The sequence below is a fragment of the Serpula lacrymans genome (genome assembly GCF_000218685.1).
Source record: "Serpula lacrymans var. lacrymans S7.9 unplaced genomic scaffold SERLAscaffold_4, whole genome shotgun sequence".
Lineage (NCBI taxonomy): Eukaryota > Fungi > Basidiomycota > Agaricomycetes > Boletales > Serpulaceae > Serpula > Serpula lacrymans.
Window position 1 is genome coordinate 1,288,414 of NW_006763293.1, and position 20,209 is coordinate 1,308,622.

The window sequence follows — 20,209 nt, forward strand, 5'->3', positions numbered from 1 at the left end:
TGCTGAATCACCATCAAAATAATCTCTTTTGTTTTTTTGGTGATGGTGGTGGTGGTGGTTGCACTCTGCTCGCTCATCATGATCATGCCGATGATTTCACAGTTTGGGTGGGGGTGGGAGGTGGGGTGGACAGTGAACGGCTCTCGTACTTTGGTATCGTCGGAAGGGAAGAAGAGGAAGGAAAAGAACGAATGAACGAACAAGACGCAACAGCAACAGCTACTAGAGCAGCCCACCATGATACACACAAAACGAAAACACACACAAGGGAGGGGGTAAAAGAACAGGACCAAAAAAAAAAAAAAAAAAAAAAAAGTCTATTGATTGCACCAGCGTGCATCCATCACTCTACAGATGCAGTCGTTCTATTGTTGTCGATATCAATTTCGGAGCGCAACTGCTCCTCCTGTTCTTGGTGGGTCCCGCTATCAGATCAAGCGGTCAGCATCCTCTTCCTCCTTATCATGACGCGTTTTTTGATAAACGGAGCGGAAGGGGGACGGCAGTGACTCACGGAAGCGGATGTTCCTCGATGGGTATACAAGCGAGAAAAGCGAGGACGTTCATCGCGGCTTGACATATAAACACAACACGCAGCGCATCGGCATACGAAGCCACTGCCGCTTTTCTCAGGGAAGGATCCAGGTCGGGTATAACGTTGATAGAGTGCCTGTCCGTATGCGATGTGTGCGCATTTTTAATAAACAAAAACACGGATGCGGGGGGATGAAGGGGTTAACGTCAGCGATGACTGGATGGAATAAGAAATAATAGCGGGTTTTATTTACCGGATCTGCTCGATGATCTGGGGTAAGAGGACGGCACAGGGGTTGGTGGCTTGGTTAGCATGTGTGCGTTAGTTTTTGGTTGCTAGCGTACCTCTATAGATCCAGGGCCGCGTATCCGCTCCCTCAGTTTGCGTAACAACACCTCCTGGAGAATCGCCCCTGATAGGCTCACTCCAAGCACTTGACCAGTGGTACGGAATAGATATGTAACTGCAAGAAAAAAAACGCTACGATGAGTACGGGAGTTGTGATTTTTCGCGTCATGCAATTTGAAACACTCCCCCCCCAAACATTACGCCTCTCACACATTTGACGGCACGCGTGGCGCACATATCACAGAGGGGTGGAGATGAAGTGAAATGGGAAATGAACTTACTTCCGGTGGCGACGGCCATGTCCTCTTTGTAAACGCTTGCTATCATTGCCTGATGGACGGAGGGACATGTCAGCAGCCTGTCTCTGGTTTTGTCAGCACAAGGGAGCTACGAACGATTAGGGTAGTGGTGATAAGGCTGGCCATACCGAGCCCTTGGGGCACGACGTCTAGCCAAAGATGCCAACTGGCGGTCTGGTCATTCCATGTAATAAGAAGCATGCCGGCGAATACGGTCAAGACGGTCGAGAGGAGCGTCAACATGTATAATTTTCCGGTCCTTCGCATTAACCTAGTTAGGGGAGGCAGTGAGGGAATGTCATAAATGCGAATCACCGGGAGATGACCAAACGTATATGAGCACTTACCACCCGGCGAAAACGCTTCCTGTGGATAAAGCGACCTTTGAGTGATATGTCAGAATGGTGTGATAGACATGATGAATGATGCAAAGACGCGCACTGAATGAGGAAGCAGATGCATGCCTTTCAGAGACTAGTCAGTCGGTGCTAGAAGGATGACAGAGGGCAGGATGGGCTATACCTGCATTGGTCGACGAGTTTAGTCTAACGGCAGAAAAATACTAGAGAACGCTCAGTACGGAATGAGAAGTAGCTACGCGGTTCTGCATACCAAAGGGACGTTATAAATCTTACGAGGAACACGTGAATCGACGTTCCACATGCACATCGCGGATACGGACTCACCATGGAAAAGGCAGATATGGAGGCGAGGAGGTTCACGATAGAGACGGCAAACGGAGTTCTACATGTGATGAGTCTCAGAGGCATGACGGGATATGGCGCCCATCGCGCTTCGACGAAGATGAAAAGCGCCCAGCAGACGGCACTACCGACAAAGAGACCCCATATAAGTGGATGTGACCATGCCAGCTCCTCGGCAGTTTTCAAGCTAAAGGCTAGCAGCATGGAAGCCACGGCCCCCACGAGGGTGAGGGAACCTGCAAAGTCGATGCGGCGGAGCTTGTCGTAGACGGATCGGTGTTCGACCTCGGAAGAGAGTTTGATGTTGACTTTGAGGAAGACGAGAACGAAGGAGATGATGAGGAGGGGAGTCTGAGGGAAATGTATGAGAGATATGGATCCAGCCTACCCGGGAAAGGACTGACTTGTAATAAAAAAGCAGCTCGCCTAGAAGAAGTCAGGAAACAGGGAAGGGGAATCTTACGGCGACGAAACTGACCAGCCAAAAGTATCATTCATCCAACCGCCAAGGGGACCCCCGAGACCGGCACCAAGACCGAATAATCTGGGACGAATGAAGAGGGGGGACGGGAATGGGATGGGACGACTTACATGTTAGTCATGCCCTGATAGAGCCCTCGCTGTTTTCTGAAAAGGACGCGTTAGCAGAATGAAACAGGCGGGATGAAGAGGATTACAGTGGTATGAGATCGGACATGGTGACGCTTGTGACTGAGGAGGAGGTGAGTGCGGAGAATGGAATAGGGTTGTTGTTCTTACCTGTCATAACCCTAAGGGACGAAGATACGAAATGAGATAAGGAATAGCCTGGAGTGTGAATAGGGCTCACCCTCCGCCGCCCATTCCAGCCACGGCACGTGCGATGATGAGGATCTCCATTGAAGAAGCGAGACCGCAAGCGATGGTGCCAGAACCTGGGGTGAGGGTGAGAGGAGGGTAGAGTGAAGTAAGGGAGGACTTGCCGAATAGCGAGAGTGCGAGAAGCATGGCACCCCTGCGACCGATGATATCTGAGAGACGACCTGGGGGGGGATGAGAAGGGGAGAAGGGGAGAAGAGAGGGACATGCCATATAGCGGGGTGAAGCAGCAGACGGAGAGAAGGTAAGAAGTGGCGATGTAGGACGACTGGTTAGACTTGTTGAAGTAGCTTCCTATGGGAGAGAGAAGGGTGGCTACGATGGTGCCTGCGAAGAGAGGTGAGGATTGGAGGGGAGCGGGGAGAGAAGACTTGCCGTCCAAGGCACCGAGAAAGACGGCGCTCCAGAGGCCGGTCAGTATCCAGAAAAGATCTGCTTTCGGGGTGTGGTTTTGTTGCTGGAGGACGTCGGGAGAGCTTGGGCCTGGTGGTGGGGTGTATTCGGGGTGGTGGTGTGTGAGGAGAGGCTGGGATTCCTTTGAGGGGGCCATGATGGGAAGGAGTGAACTTGAATGGGAGGAAGGGCTGAAATATAGATTGGGAAGACAAGCGAAAGCTTACACATGTTCTCCCAAAACCCATCCTCCACTGTCATTATCCGTACAGATCGGTTTCGGCCCGGCTCTTTCCCCGTCGATCCTCCACAGTCCTCCACAGCGAACACAGCGAGCACGACACCGACACCCACCGCCCCGTCGTCGTCCACAGCGAGCACACCACCCACCACAGCGACCGACCCACTCCGAGAGACACGGACAGCACGCTCGGCCTGCCATGGATCTCGCCCACCAGCAGCTTTAAAGGCTAAGGATCATCCCGTGCCTCAAGGAACATACCGTCCTCGTGAGATCAGATGAGCCCCCATCTCCTCGCTTTTCACACTCTTCTTTCTCTCCCTCTCTTGCGGACTCAGTGCGTCTCTTTCTCTCTTACGCAACCCGGTCTTCGACATGAAGTCATTCTCCAGACGATAACGTCTCTCACACCCCCTCCTCCACATCTCTTTCCTGTTCAGTCCTCCTACCGCCTTTCATCACATCACATCACCCCCAAGCCTTTCCCCTTTTGCTCTCCCTGCCACTCCTCCCTCACCGGACTCTCCACACAGCATCAATGCCCTCGACATATCCTTTTCACCAACTTCGCATCTTCCTTTTATATGATCTTCTCTCTTCTTTTCGCTATTTTTGACTCTCTCTCTTACTCGCCCACCCAGGGACTGGAGTATGTCTTTCGTAACAGCCCAAAGAACTCGCCTCCCTTCATTCCAACCCTCTTTGCCTCCCGAACCCGGCCGTGCCTGCCCTCCCGGCTCTCCTTTCTCTTCCCTATTTTTGGCTCTACACCATCTTCGCGGGACGACTCCCATTCTCCACATACTCACGTCCCTACCGGCCCATCGACGTCGACTCGACCATGACGAATATAGCTTTCACCCCCCGAGGCGTATCACAAGCTCAGCCTCCATCTTCTTCCCTCACGTCAGACCCCCCACCTCAAAACTGACATTCTGATTCCTTTTTTCTCAGAAGAAACGGTCAATTACATTCCGCATTAGTCCATTCAGCGTCTAACGACCAACATGGCCTTTTTTCACTGCATCACGCCCTCCCCATACACCCGAGTCCCATCTCCTGCAAACCCTTGTCCTGGATCGCCTTTTGACAACGGAATTTGGCACTCGCGAGGGTCCGACTTGCCACGGACGTGAATGTGGCCTCGATAGCGCTCGCATCCGTTTCGTCGCGATCATCATTGAGATTTCATTTCCGCTGGGTGTAAAGTAAATAATAACACGTCCCTGGTGACAGTCCCTTTGTCTTCATTCCACAAAACTCAACCTGGACGGTGTCAATAAACGCAGCAACAAATGCAAAGGGACGTCTCAGTGCTGTCAATGATACTGTTTATTTGTGTTTCACGGAACATGACAAACTAGCCATATTCGCGTATACAATGGCCCCAACGTGATCTACATTAGGCTGCTTTACGGCAAGCGAGAAGGCGTTTTGAGGTTTATTGGGGACAGGGCGAGCCTGGGCTGGTGGGGTCATATGGTCTTGAGCTAATGAACTTGCAGACATTTGACTCGAGTGGTATTTATGGACGTAGTACGCATGGCAATGAAAAGAGCTGTAGCTTTGCGCACTGGATGGTGGATGAGGAACGAGCACGAGAAACCGTGGTATGAGTGAGGAAGACGTGTAAGCGGGGAACGCAGAGGGGACGGGGTTGATAAGACATAAATGAACGGGAAGATGCCGTCTTAGCTAAGCCAGTATTTTCCTAGTATCCCCCCGAATAGCGGATGAATGAGCCAAAGCAGGGACAATAGTCTTCTGCACCGACTCTTTTTTTTTTTCTTTCTTTTCTTCTTCTTGTCTCCGCTTTTCTTTACAGCCTTATACTGGTCCTTATACTGATCCCTGCATCTGCTTGAGTGTGGCAAACTGCTGTCGTTAACCACGCCCGCCATCAAACGAGCGATACCAACGATACTCTCTCTTCCGATCCTGACGCCGCAGTGTTCCGCGAAACGCAGAAAGAAAGAAAGACCAGACCAATGCACGCTCCTCCCTCCACCCCCTCTTCGCATTCATGGAAGTCCGTCTTTCGTCTCCCCAACTCTTCTTCAAAAAAGTTCACAACCACCCCGAACGGCTCCATGCTCGCCCTCGACACCCGTTCCATCTCCTCCCCCCTCAACGGCGCCCTCCGCACCCCAGCAACCCCAAACCCGTCCCTGACACCCGCCTCCGTCGACCAACGCTACTCCTACAACTCGTCCAACACACAGTCTAGCGATTCTAACGTGGGAGCACCAAAGTCGCCGTACCTTGTGCCTGACGGCTCTCTCTACTCGTCTTACCAGCAGCAGCAGCAACAGCAGCAATCGTCCTCGACCCTCCCCACCGGAGGCGCCACGACACCGACCCACCCGCGCGCACGGACAAAGTCTGAGAAGCAGCGCATCGCACTCGGTCATCATCCCCCCCGCACCCCCACCAAACTCCACAACGCCATCCCAGCCTCGACCGCCGCCAACGCATCCCAGCAAGCCTTCGCCCCAGCCCACCGTCCAAACGGGCCTCTATCGCCCAAGAGCATGGGCGCGTCCGCCACTCGCTTCATCCGCCGCGTCGCGTCCGCTCCAAACGCCAAAGGCCTCTTCTTTTCGGGTGCTCGCTCAGCTTCGAACACGACGACGACGAAGAATGGCTTGTTGGCACCGGCTGAGGTTGTCCCGCCCATGCCTGGCCTGCCATCCACGTCCTCGGACCATGGTGGCGGTTCGTTGGAGACGATCTCGTCGGGCTCGTCCAGAGGTCGCTCGCGAGGCCATCATTCGGCGCCTACGCCCAAAAGCAGGATGATGAGCGGTGCGCTTGAGCCCCCTGGTAAAGTGGCGTTTCGGAGAACGTATTCTAGCAATTCTATCAAGATCAGATCGGTGAGTACTTCTTTCTTTTAGGTGGGCGCATGGGACTGAGCTGACGGCTTTGACAGGTTGAGGTTGGGCCGTCGAGTTTTTTGAAAGTCAAGTTGCTTGGAAAGGGCGATGTGGGACGTGTATACCTCGTTCGGGAGAAGAAATCGGATAAGCTCTATGCAATGAAAGGTACGCTGTTCCCCTCTCCCCCACACTGATGATTATATGCTTATATTGATGTACATCTAGTATTGTCAAAGCGAGAGATGATCCAACGCAAGAAGATAAAGCGCGCGTTGACCGAACAAGAAATCTTAGCTACTGCCAATCACCCGTTCATAGTGACTCTATACCACTCGTTTCAATCGGAGGAATATCTATATTTCTGCATGGAGTACTGTATGGGAGGCGAGTTCTTTCGTGCACTGCAGACGCGTCCTGGCAAATGCCTTCCAGAAGATGGATCAAGGTTCTACGCCGCAGAGGTAGTGGCTGCACTAGAGTATCTGCATCTGATGGGCTTTATCTACCGTGATTTGAAGCCAGAAAGTACGTTCCATCGGGACTGATGTTCTACTCGACCGCATCCTGATAACGTAAACCTTGCCGCAGACATCTTACTGCATCAATCCGGGCATATAATGTTATCGGACTTTGATCTGGCTAAGCAGTCTGGTAAACCAGGAGGATTGCCAGCGATGATTCATCAGACGGAGCCAAACGGGGTAAGATATTCCCTCGACTGACGTTCTGTGTCCGTTTCTCATACGATTCTGCGCACTGTTTTCTTTGTATTCTACTGATGGCTTTAGATTCCGATGATTGATACTATGTCATGTACAGCTGACTTTCGGACAAACTCTTTTGTCGGGACCGAAGGTAAGGAAGCTCTCGTGCTTTTTCTTTTTATCTCTTCTTTGCGGGGGGGCTGATTGTGCGATGCGATGATGTTATAGAATACATTGCGCCAGAGGTGATCGCTGCGCAGGGACACACGGCCGCTGTAGACTGGTGGACTCTCGGCATACTAATCTACGAAATGATTGTGAGTTGCAAGCTTTTTTACCGCGTGACAGTGGGAAACCATGGCTCACGGGCGCCTGTGATTGTTACCGGTGAACTGCAGTACGCGACGACGCCATTCAAAGGCAAAGAGCGTAATGACACGTTCGCTAACATTGGCTTAATTCCCGTGCATTTTCGGGATACGCCAAAAGTCTCTAGGTTAGTCTAAAATTTTTAGAGGTTTGACAAACTGTGGTCGTGAGATCGCTAACGTCGATGGGGGTGTGCGTGTGTGTGATGGTTGATTTATGCGGTGTTGTGTAGCGCATGCAAGGATGTGATCACTCGACTGTTAGCCAAGGACGAACGGACTCGGCTGGGGAGCAAGAGTGGCGCGAGCGAGGTGAAGCAGCACAAGTGGTTCGGCAAGATCAATTGGGGATTGTTGCGGAATACGCGGCCACCGGTGCGTCATGGAATTTTCTGTTGTACGATGAAAGAGTGTTGGGTTGTCGTGATGGCATGTGCCGTCGGTCGGGGCACAGCTGATCGCGATGTGCTCTTATCTTTTTGATATGTTTTTTCACTCTCAATATTTATCTATGATCCGTGGGTAATCTGGTTGCTGACACGACGGGTATGGGTGTAGATTGTGCCATCGTCGTCGTCTAACGGACTCGATGCGGTGAATTTCCGGCATTTGAAGGAGTCTCACTCGCTACATCTCGAGGAACAGGAGGGGGGAGGATGGCCGCCTTCAGGGCCTGGAACACCTGGTGATGATGGGATGGAAGTGCCGCCGGATGTTGTCGATCTGTTTGGAGGGTTCAACAGTGTCACGCTGCACTATGATGGGGAGAGCTGAGCGGAAATGGCATGTTCTTGCGGTTGTCTGCTGGAGCACAGGGCAGATGTGGCTCTTCCTCGTGGATGGATTTTTGGCATTGTTTTTTCTGATTGGTACTGCATCATTTCTTCATAATCTCTCTGCTTTCGATAGACATTTGTTTCCATTTGGGAGACTCTGGGAGTTGTTCAGTGTACTATTTGCGATATCATGAGCGGAGCTCCGGTGACGGACCGGGCCGCGCCGGTTGTTCACACTACGAGTTGACAGTGCGGAGGAGAGGGAAGATAAGATTTACGTCGACGTGTCGTGTGTCTGTCTTTGTTTGGCTGCTTCCCAGCAGATCGGGGAGCGACGCCACGAATCGAGTCACTCGCCTTGGTTCTTTGGACGCCGTGGCGGATCGTCGAGCCAAAGGGCAGGAAGCACCACAGAAGCACGCGACGAAACTAGCAGCGGCATCGCCTTTTTGGGCTAGTCACCGGCCTATCCCCTCCCGAAGCACGCAGTCGGCTTTCCTTTCCGGGAACTGAACTGGATGGACCGGCCAATAACGCGCGGACAAGCGAGCTGGCAAGGACCCCGGAGGCGAGATCTGGGGATCTGAGGCAAGTGGAACGAGCCGTCGCGGAGCCAATGAGAAATCAGGCGTTGGAGAGCACGCGAACAAGGATGGCCGCCGACGTCGCCATCGCTTGCGGATGAGCACATAGCAGCAGGATGATAGCAGCAGTGGGAACGCGGTGTTGCTGCAGAGCTGTGTGCTGGGACATGGAGAGTGGGCCAGAGGGGAGGCTGTTCGGGATCTGCAGATGCGTGGTGGTGATTCACGATAAGTGACGCTGTGCGATAGCGGCCTGAAAGGGTTTGGGTCGAGCGACCTCGGCGCCGAGGCCAGGGCTGGGTCGGTTTGTTTATAGAGATGGTGAATTTTAATAAATATAGGATATATAATTACGGCATTGATATTTAGCTGTGGATATGTTACCGAGCATGATTTCCGATTCCGGCCGCGGCTTGGGAGATGCACCCTTGATTACGTACGGCGATGAGTGTATCTGGAATAGGCAGGTACGGCACCAAAAGTACCCTTGTCACGTAACTATTTTCGGTGTAAACCCATTTCTCCACCGCTCACCTCCCATTTTATACTTGACTCTCATTCTCTCATTTTCAGCTCAAGAGTCTCTCCCTCTCTCTCCCTTGCTCTCTCGGCTCCGCTATGGCTGACCTCTACCCCCCCTCCTCCTACCCCTCCCGCCAACAGCAGTATCCACGACACCACGACAACCAGTACCCCCAGCTCAACACAAATGCCCTCGTCTACGGCCAGCAGATCATCTCCAACGGCCACTCCAGCTCCAGCACAGGCAGCCCAACAGACGACTCCCCAGACCACCCAAAGTCCCCAGACCACCACCAGCCCCAGAAGACAGAGTCGAAACCACAGGCTACCTTCCTCACAAAGCTATACGCGTGCGTTGCCCTCTCCCCCCCGCTCTTGCTCCCCATTGACGCGTCTTTGCTCACTAAAGTCTCCTCGAACGCCCCGAAAATCACCACATGATTCGCTGGGATCCTGCTGGAGAACATATCATCGTCGAGCGCCCAGAACAGCTTGCCCTCCATGTCCTCCCCAGCATATACCGTCAATCGAGATTTGCCAGCTTCTCCCGGCAACTAAATGTCCGTGCTTCTCTTCCTTCGATCCTTCGCCTCACTTAATCATCCTCTTTCTCTTGATACTATCCTCTTCTAGATTTATGGTTTCATGCGCAAGGTAAACCTCCGTAACGTAGATCCTGCCATAGATGACCCAGACGCGAGCACCTGGTGTAAGCACTCCCGATCACCTTCATGCTCTCTTCATTCATCTTTCTTCTCACAGCCCATCCTACCCTCAACCGTCACTCTCCTCCAGAAGTCGTAGCAAACTTTAAACGCCGCGTTCCTCCTCGTCTCCCTAAACCCAGAAAACGTGATGCACAGGAGGCCCCTACCATCCCTCCTCCCCGTTCTGCCATCGGCATGGGCCCTGTCCCCCTCACCGTCCCATCCTCTGTCGGTCCTCCCTCCCACAAGGGCCTCTCACAAGGTGGACGCGCGCGTGGCTTCTCTGCCCCAGGCTCATTCACCCCTCTCAGTCAAGGTGGTGCTGCGGGCTGGGGCACGAGCTATCCCCGTTCCGCCTTGCCCCCTCTCACCGTGCCCTCTGATCCGCCCATGTCGCATCACAGCATGTACAACAACCACCACTCCCACTCCTTGCACCCCATCACCCCTACAGATGACTCCCCCACCACTGGCGGCTTCAACTCGATGGGTGGGGGCTATTCCCAGCACTCCAACCGTGACATGATGGTGTCGTCCTCGCAATACCCCTACACGGAGCAGAACTGGTCGTTCTCGCCCGTGAGCAATAGCAGCTCCTCGAGTCACTCGGGCAGCTTGTCTTCGCTGCTCAACCCAAGCAGCACCGGATACCCCGCTCGTCCTACCCCGACGATCAACACCTCTTATACCTCGTCCTTCTCGGCTATGCCTATGCACAACGACCACAGCGCCTCGTCGCTTTCCCCCGACAGCCGGCCTACTACCGGCTACTCGATCTCGTCTGTCTCGTCGCTGCCGTACGACGACAATGCGCCATCGCAGCATCATATGCACCACGATTACTCGCGTCCCAACTCGAGTCATCACCGTCCGATCTCGCCCACGCGTCCGTCGTCGAGCAAGCCTGGCTACGTGAACGGTGGTTCCTTGAGCATCCGTCGCCCTCGCCGCCACAGCCAGGCCATGAGCCCATACCCAAGCCCATACGAGCAACACCCGTCTGAGCGTCCGTCGTCGTCGCCCCAGCCCTTGGACGAACACCAGGGTGGGATGCCACGTGTACGAAGCATGATCCAGTTGCCATCGGTGGATTCTTACGGCTTCAACCCCAGTCAAGCTGAGTTTGCGTATTCAGCTGTGCCTGGTGCGGTTGGCAGCACTGCGTCCATCGATTCGATGGATGGCCATGGATGGCACCACGGAGGTCGGTCTGTGCGCCCGTCGACAAGTGGATCGTCTATCAGTGCCGCATCGCATACGTCGTCGTCGCAGGCGAACACGCCCCCTCTGGGAGACAGCTATGGTGGAGAGACGGACATTAATCGATGTGAGTAATCATTTCCTACATGACATTCTTTCGCTCGAACATGCCTTTTTTGCTTTTGTTCCCGCCCCATCCGCTCCTTTAGTGACCATGGCTCACAACTCGATTTACTGACCAGTCTCGTACCAGTCTCGCCCGACTTCGGCTTTGTCGCGATGAATGAACACCTTCCCCATTATACAAAAGTGTCAGGTGAACTCTAGACGGCGAATACCCCTGCCCCTGCCCGTCGTGGTTCTTTCTTTGTGCTGTTATTTTTCATGCTCGATTTTATCGGTCTCATATATCCCCTCGTTCTCTGCGACGTATCTGGACAATTTTTTTTCTTTCCAATTTTGACTTGCTCTGCTGCTGTGATTCTGCCATTGGAAAAAAAACGAAGGTTTATACCGAGACATTCGCTGATATTTGGAATTATTTTTTTACAAGTCTGCGTATTTTTCTTTCTCTTCACGTATGAAATGCCTCTGGTGCTTTGCATTGCTCTCGTTATACCGTGTATACCTCTTTACTTTTTTTTTTTTTTTCTGTGTTGCTTTTTTTTTCATTTCTCCACATCTCAATTGTAATTTTTACCACTGTCATTGTTACCCAAAAATTTCAAGTTACCCCGTACGCGTTTTTGCGTTTGTTTCCATTTTGAAAGTATTTCTTCCATTTGAAGGCCACAGTCATTTCCCGTAATAATAGGCAAACTGGTACGAAATGCAAGACATAGGATATTCCCCTCCGCCTTGAATAGACTCTGTGAACCTGTCAACAGGTAAAAGGTTCCGTGGAATGGACTGTTTTTGTATAGATGAGTCGATGCCTGAATGGGACGAGCACGTGAGAGACGGAGAGGTGATGCGGTAGTCGAATTTACTTTAAGAGAACACTCTGGACCGTCTGTTGTTGTTCCCAAAAAGCCTCAACACTCCCCCACACACGCACCGCACCGGTCACGACACACGCTCAGGCGTTTAGTCCAAACTCGGTCAATTTGATGCTCGTTAAACGAGCACGGCGTCCGAATATAATATTCATGGCATCATGATCCATATATTTCTTTTCATCACCCATTCATTCAATAGGTTCAGATTTAGAAATCAACTCTTTGCATGGAAGTTTGCCGAGTTTTTGGGGTCACGGTGGTGTGACCTTGGGTTTCCCCCCCTTTGCAAAGTTCAACGTTGTTCAAGTCGGCTTCCCTTGATGTATTTTCAGCAAGCCCAATAGAGTTGTTAGAACTGGGAAGCAAACAGCGGCAAAGATTTCCCGGGGGGAGGAAGCGTCAACGCCCTTGTCGAATCCACAGTATCACAGTAATGGGAGCAAAATGATGTCGAGTCAAAAAACCCCTACCCCCAAAATAGGAAAACGAGCCCAAAAGCCCCCGTCGTCGGAACTCTTTCTATTTTCAGACTTACGAATCTGATCGATCGAGGGTTTCCTCCAATCAGAAGGTTGAGGAAAAAAGACTGATCGGAGTGTGGGAGGGTGACCACGTGATGCTCAAGGATGGGATGGGGATTGGTTCAGGTCCGTGAGAAAGAAAGCAGGCAAGGAAACGAAAAAAGTGAATCAAAAAAAGGTGTCTGGTGTGGCGAAAAAGGGAAGGTGGGGATCGGTACGGTGGGTAAAGGTCAGTAGAGATAAGCAACGAAAACGAGGACAATGGCCGTTGGACCGTGGTGGGAGAGTGACGGATATGGTGGATGGGGAGGTAAAGATAGACTTTGGGTGAGCAGAGAATGGACATTGGATGACGTTCGGGATAATAGAATCCTAGTCTGGTGACGACGATAAGTAGATAGAGAGTATCGCCGCAACAGTCGTCTGATGGCAGTCCTCTTGATCGCGCTGGACCTCGTGCTGACGCAAACCTGGGTGTGTGGACTAGTACAGTGCGAGTATATTTGTAGTGTATCTTTTACAGTTCTCGTACACATTCTTCTAAAGCAAGTCCGTCAAGAAACGTCAACAGCCAACCGCACAAACGTCAACGCTCGAGTAGTTCTCTGACCTGATAATCCCCATCAGCAAAACTACAATCATCACCGATGATCAGCCAGAACTACTCACGTCAACGTCAAACGACAAGGTACCGTCTCTCCCCCTCCAAAGACGAGCTCAGAGCAATCCGTACTTCGTCAGGGTGGAAACAAAACCATTAAAAAATATCATGTCCAAGAGTCAAGAGAAAGAAGGATGACAAAAAAAAATGACGCCAAAAAAAGGAAATGTGTTTGCATATGTGAGAGAAAAAGGAAAGTGTCAAGAATGAATGAGTGGATGCGTTCAGAGTCAAGCGAGAGAAAGTGCGAGGAAACAAAACAACGACGATATGAACAATATGATGTAACCGCTGATGCAAAGCAGCGGCAACCCCTGTATAGCCTACACAGCAATCAGGGTCCTTACCTATACAGACCTCCCTCCTACAACACAATACTTTCATCTCCCTCAAATTCCTTCGCAGTGTTCACGCAATTCATGGCACCAAGTCCCGCCTCTGCCATGTTATCGTTACCCGTAGGCACCCCAACAGCCTCACGCGATTCAGCCTCACCCTCACCCAGCAAGAAGGCCACCGTCTCCTCACCGCCACGTGCCTCCCCATAGTCCTCATCGTCATCGAGCTCAGAATCAACCGCACGTCGCGCTACGTAAGATAGATAGAGGAGGATCACGACGCACAATCCAATACCGACGATCGTCCACGTACGAGCCATCGCGTTGTCCTCTGCTTCGTCCTCAGGTGCGTCAGTATTCTTAAACGAGTGCATCGAAGCGCCGATACTCGTGTGTATGATCACCTTGAAGAGCGAGAGCGCGGTGCAGCCCGTGTATGTCTTGAGCGTCAGCGTTGGTGATGCGGCTAGGAGGCAATTCATCACGTTATACGGATACGGCGCGAGGCGAACGAGGAAGAGAAGAGACGGGCGACGTTCGATGGCACGTACGGCGCGACGGATCGAGTGTGTGCGGGCGAGCCATCGGGTGATGGCTCCTCGGATAAACGTGCGGGAGAGGATAAAGACGGTGACTGCGCCTGAGAGGGCGGCGAGATAGGATACGAGAGCACCTTTCCATGGCCCCCATGTATAGCCTGAGAGGGTGATCAGGGTGGAGTAGAGCGGAAGGGGGGCTAAGTTGGGAAGAAGTGTATTAGCGGAAAGGGCAGAGAGGAGGGTAGATGTGACGTACGAAAAGTGGTGAGAAAGATGAGGACGAAGAGGACGAGGTAGCCGAGGGAGTCGTCTGTACGCAGCCAATGAGATAGACTATCGAGACCTATTATGCGAATGGGAGAAAAGTAAGTAAAGACACGTGAGTGTGCGGATGAGTGGGAGGGGAAGAACTATAAATGCGCGTATAAAAGTAATAGGAAGTTCCTCGGAACGGGACGTTCGATCCGGTAAAAGGGATGTCTCGCGAAGAACGCACCATCGAAGACTTGGTCTTTCCAGAAAGCGATAGCAAGGACGAAAGCGAGGCTTGATGCGGCGTAAAGTATGATGGGTAGCCATGCCTTGAAGAGGTTGGCTATGCGGAGACCACGGGGTCGAACATAGCGCTGTGACTGTCTGCGCGTGTGGGTGGGGAGTGGGAGGTGTGGTGAGTGTGTGGTGAATTGGGAGGAGAGGGATGGGGTCGTCGTTGTGGGTGGGCGGTGGTTGTGGATATCGCTGATGTGCTGCGGGTGGTTGATCGTGCTATGGGGCGATGATGATGAGAGTGGGAGGGAGACAAGGTCTGCGTGGGTTGGGTCTTTCTTCTCGTCCATCGGCGAGATATTGAGGAGGAAGTGGTTTTGTGTTTGAGTCGTCGTGGACGTCGACGAGATGGGGAGTGACAAGGGCATGGCAGAGATGAGACCGAGGAGGAAGCGTCCGTTTGGATGGAGACCAGACGGAGAAAGAAAGAGAGCAGACCAGAGTATGTGAGAGAAAGAGAGAGAAAGAGACAGCGATGCGGGTAAATGGATCGTCAACAAAAAACAGAAAGACAGATATGAGAGCAGTGACGAAAATGAATGAACAGGGGAGGCTATTTCCATATAAGGAAACTGTGTTTATTATTGACCGCCATCCGCAGCAGCACATTCAGTTAGCCACATATCCTAGCACCACCTTTACCACACTCCTCCCCTCCCATCACACCACCGCAGCCCGCAGCCCTATCCTCTCCTCGCCGTGCTCAACGACGACCAGCACACCTGTAGCGTACCAGTTCTCCACGTTCTTCTCCACGTTCAGGCATGCATACGCCACTGCCCAGAGTATAGGCACGAGGGCAGGGGTGGAGCACACGCTCTTACTCGACGTGGCCATAGCGCCCGTCGTCAACCATTTCCGCGCATATTTCAGATGCGGCTCCAAGCTCTGGTCAAACGTGTGTCGAGCCTAACGCCCGTTGGTATGAACACTGTATGAACGGAACATACCGACATTGTATCATCTTTCTTCACACACGCTCTTTATCCACCTCATCAACATCTCACCATCATATCTCGTATCCTAGGCCTCTTATGTATACTTTCTACTTTGCTCGCACTGACACTCGCCTTGACCCATCGTGATCAACCCGTTCGTTACCAGGGCTGCTGTCCTACACAACGCTCATCGACGATCATCATTGACACACGATCCTCCTCCTCGTCACGAGTCCTTCACGTTCAGCATCCACAACACCGATGTATCACCGTATCGTCTTGCTGTCTCTCGTCTCTCGGTACAGACGATCACCTGTAGTCAGCCACTTGCGCAGGAACTTTCTGATATTCTGTCCGCCACCAAACGGTTCTGATGCGTTCCACCGGCTATTCGTATAAAATGGCTCAAACCCATTCACCCGATTCGTCTCCTCTATCCGGGCTTTCCCAATCTGCGTCTTATCCGCGTAAGTTACAGTATCGTCGGTCTTGGGAGTTGCTGTTTAGGGCATATGGACTACTTGTGAGACGACCCAAGTTGGAGGGAGTTTGTCTGTTTTTGTAGATTAGCTGCCGTTATCACGATGCAGGGATACAAAGTGGATGCAACCGCGGTTATTAGTTTTACTATGTTCAACGCCACAGTAATATGAACCAGCGGTTGCCTGCAGTGAAACCGTTCCAGTTTCTTTTCCTTGCCCTGCTAGCCTCATCGTTAATAAATCTAATCGTTATGTCATAAATTCATTAGTGGCGTTTCGAACATTGAAACCACACTCACCGATTTGCCACTAAACCATATGTTTCGACGTCTCATCAAGTAGACATCGCTTATCCGCATTGAGTGCGCTTGTCAGTGGCGATAAACAAGCAAATATACAAAGTCGCGTCCAGTGCTGCGGGCACCTTGCCAATTACGACCAACGGCAGAAAGAAAAGAAAAAAAGATATGATGAGACATCGCATCCTCTCCCGCCTCTCCACCCGGTCCTATTCCCAATCACACGATGCCCCACCACCACCACGGTCTCGCCATGCACAATGGTACGCCGAGATGGTGCCAGGCATGATCCCAGTAGCCATTCTTGGCTCAGCCGTCTACCTCGTACGTCTCTCACTCGCCACATACACGAATCCGTTTTAACATCCTACTAACCACTAACTATAACGAAAAACAAACAGGGCCTCAGACTCCTGCAATCCGACCTCGCACACGAAAAAGACCTCGAGGACGCACAAGCACACATCCACGAGCTCGAGCACAAAGTCGACGCCCTCCAAGCCGCCCGTCGCACCATCGCCAGCACCGGCAGCGCGAGCCCACCCGAGCACGGCACGACGGTGGACCGGGCGGATGACGGGATGCAGAGTCGTGGCGACGACGCACCGGGGCGCCCGAATTCGCGGGGATGGACGGCGTGGTTCTCCAGCTCGCGATGACCGCGTGCGTGCAGCGCCACGGAGGAAAACCACGACAGTATACGACACTCTGCACATGTTGGACTGCATCTAGGTACCGGGTGTCCCTTCTCTCACTTTCCGGCGAAGGCCTTCTAAAGTTCTTGTCGTCTTCGCATCCTCCGTACTTACTTGGAAGGGGTGAAGTCGTGCGGGCGGACGCCGTCAGAAGAAGAAGATGAAGAAGGGAGGTCCAAGTGTTCGCGGTGTTCGTTCGGGGTATTAAGCATGGCGTGGTGGATGTTGCAGTGTGCCTTGTTATACTAATATTATTTTCGAGTTGCTTTACCCACCAAAATCTACTGTGCCTTCCTGCATTTGATTGATTGATAAAATCACACTACTTATGCGCGCATCCGACATAAGGACAGACTCGGCGAGACGTCTATGATATTTTAGCATATAACTTGTAGAAGCCATCACTAAGTACAGCCTTCTAACAAAGCAGAACGAAACATGAGCAGCAAAGGATATCGACCCAAAAGGCCTCAGATGAGTTTGAACTAGAAGGAGAAAAGATAACTAGAACTAGACACGGGAAATAACTAAAAGATCCAGCAAATGGGCATGTAGCGTGAGGCTAAATGACCGCCCGAGCAGAGCTACTAGCGGGCAAATATCAAAGGTCGAAGGTCGAGAGTGAAACGAGCGAAGATACAGATCAGTTACTGAGTGCTTTCACCAGCGTCGTCTTGTGTTTGTCGAAGAGCTTGGCAGAGCTGTGGGTTCAAAGTGCAGTCGTCAGCCAACAGTCCACCACGAGCATAGATCGAGACCGAGAATGGAAGGGAGAGAATGATAGGTGTGGACAAAAGAAACGATAGCAATCATATGGGGAAGGGAGGCGGGAGAAAACAAGGTAGGATGAGAGCGCTTGGGAGAAGCCGTAACTTTACAGCCACAACGCAACATGGAAGGAGAATAAAACGAAACAGCGCAACGCAAAAATATAATGAACAGTTCCCGGGTTAGAGACCGAACAGCACAGCAAGCTTCATGGATCATCGCGGAAGAACAATAACAGTGCAAAAAAAGGATCTCCACCCTTGAATCTTAACAGACAAGAAACGCATATAACAGGAGAACAATGATGACGACAGAGAAGAATCATTCGGAGAACCTGTTGCTTGCACAGCAGAAGGTAACGCAAAAAGCACGCCTCGAGACAGGAACGGCGAGCAAACTCAAAAATCCCAGGAAGGAGCTTAAGGAAATGAAGAGGAAGGGCGTGGCTCAAAACCAAGAAAGGTAAAACGAGACCGTAATGAGAATGGAATGCAGATCTGACATGCGGAAGGAATCGGAAGATGCAAGAGTGCAGCAAGCACAAATGCAAGGATGGCTACAAAAAGCAGCGACCTGTCCAAACTTTGAACAAGGCACATAGCCACGCATTGAACAGGCACGCGTGGGGCATATCGAAGAAGCCATACGAGAAGCCCAGTAGCAACACCATCATACCCACTCCACCCAGAAATGGAAACCAAAAACAAAGACACGTACCTGAGAATAGCAGCCGCAAGTCCCGCGAATGGTTTGATCACTCCACTGAACCGTTGGATCCTGAATATATCGTAGGCTATGGAGAAAAAGGTTGATAAGTATAAGTAGGTCGACGAACAATACGAAGCAAGTTTAAGGTCGTGGGAGTAAGCTGGTTGGATATGGATGTGTGAAGCAAAGAGATGATTCAGAGAGACGCACAAACGAAGATAAGATCCATAGCCAGCTTCGCACGAGATACCTGTAACCAGTAGCTCTTGCTCTGTAGTCTTGCTAGTTCCTTTCCATCTAGCTTTGAGGCTGTAGGTTTTGACTTGGCGGTGGCACCAGCCATAGACTCCTTATACATGCGTGACTCCACTAAAACAAACGCACGCAGTTTCTGTCAACAAACTCCGTAAAATCACGTGCAAAGTAGAAAATCAACCTTCGGTCTGCATATTGTCCACGATATTTCGTTCTACGCCATTTTCGACAAGACCCACTAGTGTACCGAGGAACCAACACCAGTCTGAAAATCGTGCTGCTCGTTCGCCAGCGCGTTTTCCAATAAGCCCGAGCCTAGAGAACGTGTACATATCGTCTGACAGCCCGTTGACAAGCTCGAGGAGGACGGGTGGAGGCGCACTAAGAAGTGCTTGAAGGAAAGGTTTGGCATTGTCGAGCTTGCTTGGAGGGTGGGGTGGGATGATAGCGGATTGGGAGAGTGCCGCATGGTGTTCTGCGGAGAAAGGTACAGATTGCTGTGCCATTATGGTGGAGAGAGGCGCTAGCCAGTTGAACAGAATGAGTGTTTTCCTATGTAATAAAATGATCTTAGAATAGCTTGGTTAGAGGAGGCAACCAGAGGCCATCACCTCGTGAATGATAGCCCACCCCGAGCACTCTCGAGTCGTCTAACAAGCTCGACCTCCCATGGTGGCCTTGTGGATCCAAGTTTGCGGAAAAGCCGACTGGCAACGAGCGACGTATGAAAGACGAGATACACACGTATTGAATACTGTATTATTTTCTATAACACATATCTACATCAGCCAAACGAAAAGAGAAGGATAAAGAATAGAATGACATACGAAAGCCTTATCCCGCCCATTGCTCGTGACCAGCATCTCCCGCCACACGTCATGCGTGTGCACTTTCTTCTCTGCCTCCTGGACCTTCACATCCTCTTCATTAAGCTCTGAGCCATCCTCATCATCATCGTGCTGCTGCTGTTCGATCGTCTGCTGTGATCCATCACTTTTCTCGTCGTATACACTCGCACTGCCGTAAGTCTGTGAGTGGGAGTGGGAGTGTATATGAGATGCAGATGATACGTGTGAGGCGCGTGGGGTGCGTGGTGGGTGCGAGGAAAGGGGATTCATCTGGAACGAACTGGTATCGAACGATGGGTTGTAGAATGGCCCGTCGTGCCCGGACTCGGACGTGTGTTCCAAGTGAGGAAAAGGCAGAGACGACATGATGAACGAGAATTCAACACTTCTGAGCTTTGTAAAATGGAGTTGAGCTTATATTTTTTGCCTTATTCTTTTGGGTTTCGACGAAGTGTGTGTGCGCTCGCTCGGAAGCGCAGGGACAGAAGCGCTTGC

At 51.7% G+C, this 20,209-nt stretch overlaps 10 protein-coding genes across 10 annotated transcripts; 3 read left to right on the top strand and 7 right to left on the bottom strand.

Annotated features, from left to right (window-relative positions):
• Positions 1 to 510: 510 nt before the first annotated feature.
• Positions 511 to 3,294, bottom strand: SERLADRAFT_367015 (uncharacterized protein; the record flags this gene model as incomplete). The annotated part of the gene is made up of 16 exons (XM_007315494.1): positions 511 to 670; positions 789 to 793; positions 880 to 998; positions 1,165 to 1,213; positions 1,279 to 1,453; positions 1,530 to 1,564; positions 1,624 to 1,646; positions 1,705 to 1,744; positions 1,869 to 2,171; positions 2,291 to 2,312; positions 2,365 to 2,430; positions 2,478 to 2,513; positions 2,716 to 2,800; positions 2,849 to 2,908; positions 2,955 to 3,071; positions 3,132 to 3,294. 16 exons carry the CDS (start codon positions 3,292 to 3,294, stop codon positions 511 to 513), a joined length of 1,458 nt encoding a protein of 485 aa, XP_007315556.1.
• Positions 3,295 to 3,632: 338 nt separating this feature from the next.
• Positions 3,633 to 4,256, bottom strand: SERLADRAFT_460929 (uncharacterized protein; the record flags this gene model as incomplete). Its single annotated transcript, XM_007315495.1, has 1 exon — positions 3,633 to 4,256. One exon carries the CDS (start codon positions 4,179 to 4,181, stop codon positions 3,837 to 3,839), a length of 345 nt encoding a protein of 114 aa, XP_007315557.1.
• Positions 4,243 to 4,951, bottom strand: SERLADRAFT_460934 (uncharacterized protein; the record flags this gene model as incomplete). The annotated part of the gene is made up of 1 exon (XM_007315496.1): positions 4,243 to 4,951. The coding sequence occupies one exon, from the start codon at positions 4,557 to 4,559 to the stop codon at positions 4,374 to 4,376; it is 186 nt and encodes a 61-aa protein (XP_007315558.1).
• Positions 4,952 to 6,171: 1,220 nt separating this feature from the next.
• Positions 6,172 to 8,385, top strand: SERLADRAFT_460936 (uncharacterized protein; the record flags this gene model as incomplete). The annotated part of the gene is made up of 9 exons (XM_007315497.1): positions 6,172 to 6,254; positions 6,311 to 6,422; positions 6,483 to 6,782; positions 6,846 to 6,958; positions 7,046 to 7,112; positions 7,190 to 7,278; positions 7,360 to 7,457; positions 7,563 to 7,704; positions 7,888 to 8,385. Coding segments are annotated over 9 exons (1,220 nt in total), but the record flags the coding sequence as incomplete, so codon positions are not given.
• A 922-nt stretch (positions 8,386 to 9,307) lies between these two features.
• Positions 9,308 to 11,445, top strand: SERLADRAFT_446701 (uncharacterized protein; the record flags this gene model as incomplete). Its single annotated transcript, XM_007315498.1, has 5 exons — positions 9,308 to 9,561; positions 9,621 to 9,771; positions 9,845 to 9,920; positions 9,974 to 11,245; positions 11,372 to 11,445. 5 exons carry the CDS (start codon positions 9,308 to 9,310, stop codon positions 11,443 to 11,445), a joined length of 1,827 nt encoding a protein of 608 aa, XP_007315560.1.
• Positions 11,446 to 11,517: 72 nt separating this feature from the next.
• Positions 11,518 to 11,882, bottom strand: SERLADRAFT_460942 (uncharacterized protein; the record flags this gene model as incomplete). The annotated part of the gene is made up of 1 exon (XM_007315499.1): positions 11,518 to 11,882. A coding segment is annotated over one exon (204 nt), but the record flags the coding sequence as incomplete, so codon positions are not given.
• Positions 11,883 to 13,662: 1,780 nt separating this feature from the next.
• On the bottom strand, positions 13,663 to 15,011 carry SERLADRAFT_346914 (uncharacterized protein; the record flags this gene model as incomplete). The annotated part of the gene is made up of 3 exons (XM_007315500.1): positions 13,663 to 14,372; positions 14,432 to 14,518; positions 14,672 to 15,011. 3 exons carry the CDS (start codon positions 15,009 to 15,011, stop codon positions 13,663 to 13,665), a joined length of 1,137 nt encoding a protein of 378 aa, XP_007315562.1.
• A 389-nt stretch (positions 15,012 to 15,400) lies between these two features.
• Positions 15,401 to 16,426, bottom strand: SERLADRAFT_460945 (uncharacterized protein; the record flags this gene model as incomplete). Its single annotated transcript, XM_007315501.1, has 2 exons — positions 15,401 to 15,609; positions 15,672 to 16,426. Coding segments are annotated over 2 exons (213 nt in total), but the record flags the coding sequence as incomplete, so codon positions are not given.
• Positions 16,427 to 16,565: 139 nt separating this feature from the next.
• SERLADRAFT_446705 (uncharacterized protein) lies at positions 16,566 to 17,431 on the top strand (the record flags this gene model as incomplete). The annotated part of the gene is made up of 2 exons (XM_007315502.1): positions 16,566 to 16,764; positions 16,842 to 17,431. 2 exons carry the CDS (start codon positions 16,609 to 16,611, stop codon positions 17,097 to 17,099), a joined length of 414 nt encoding a protein of 137 aa, XP_007315564.1.
• Positions 17,432 to 17,494: 63 nt separating this feature from the next.
• Positions 17,495 to 20,191, bottom strand: SERLADRAFT_460950 (uncharacterized protein; the record flags this gene model as incomplete). The annotated part of the gene is made up of 6 exons (XM_007315503.1): positions 17,495 to 17,836; positions 18,621 to 18,696; positions 18,822 to 18,980; positions 19,048 to 19,418; positions 19,478 to 19,632; positions 19,694 to 20,191. 6 exons carry the CDS (start codon positions 20,078 to 20,080, stop codon positions 17,779 to 17,781), a joined length of 1,206 nt encoding a protein of 401 aa, XP_007315565.1.
• Between the last annotated feature and the right edge of the window lie 18 nt (positions 20,192 to 20,209).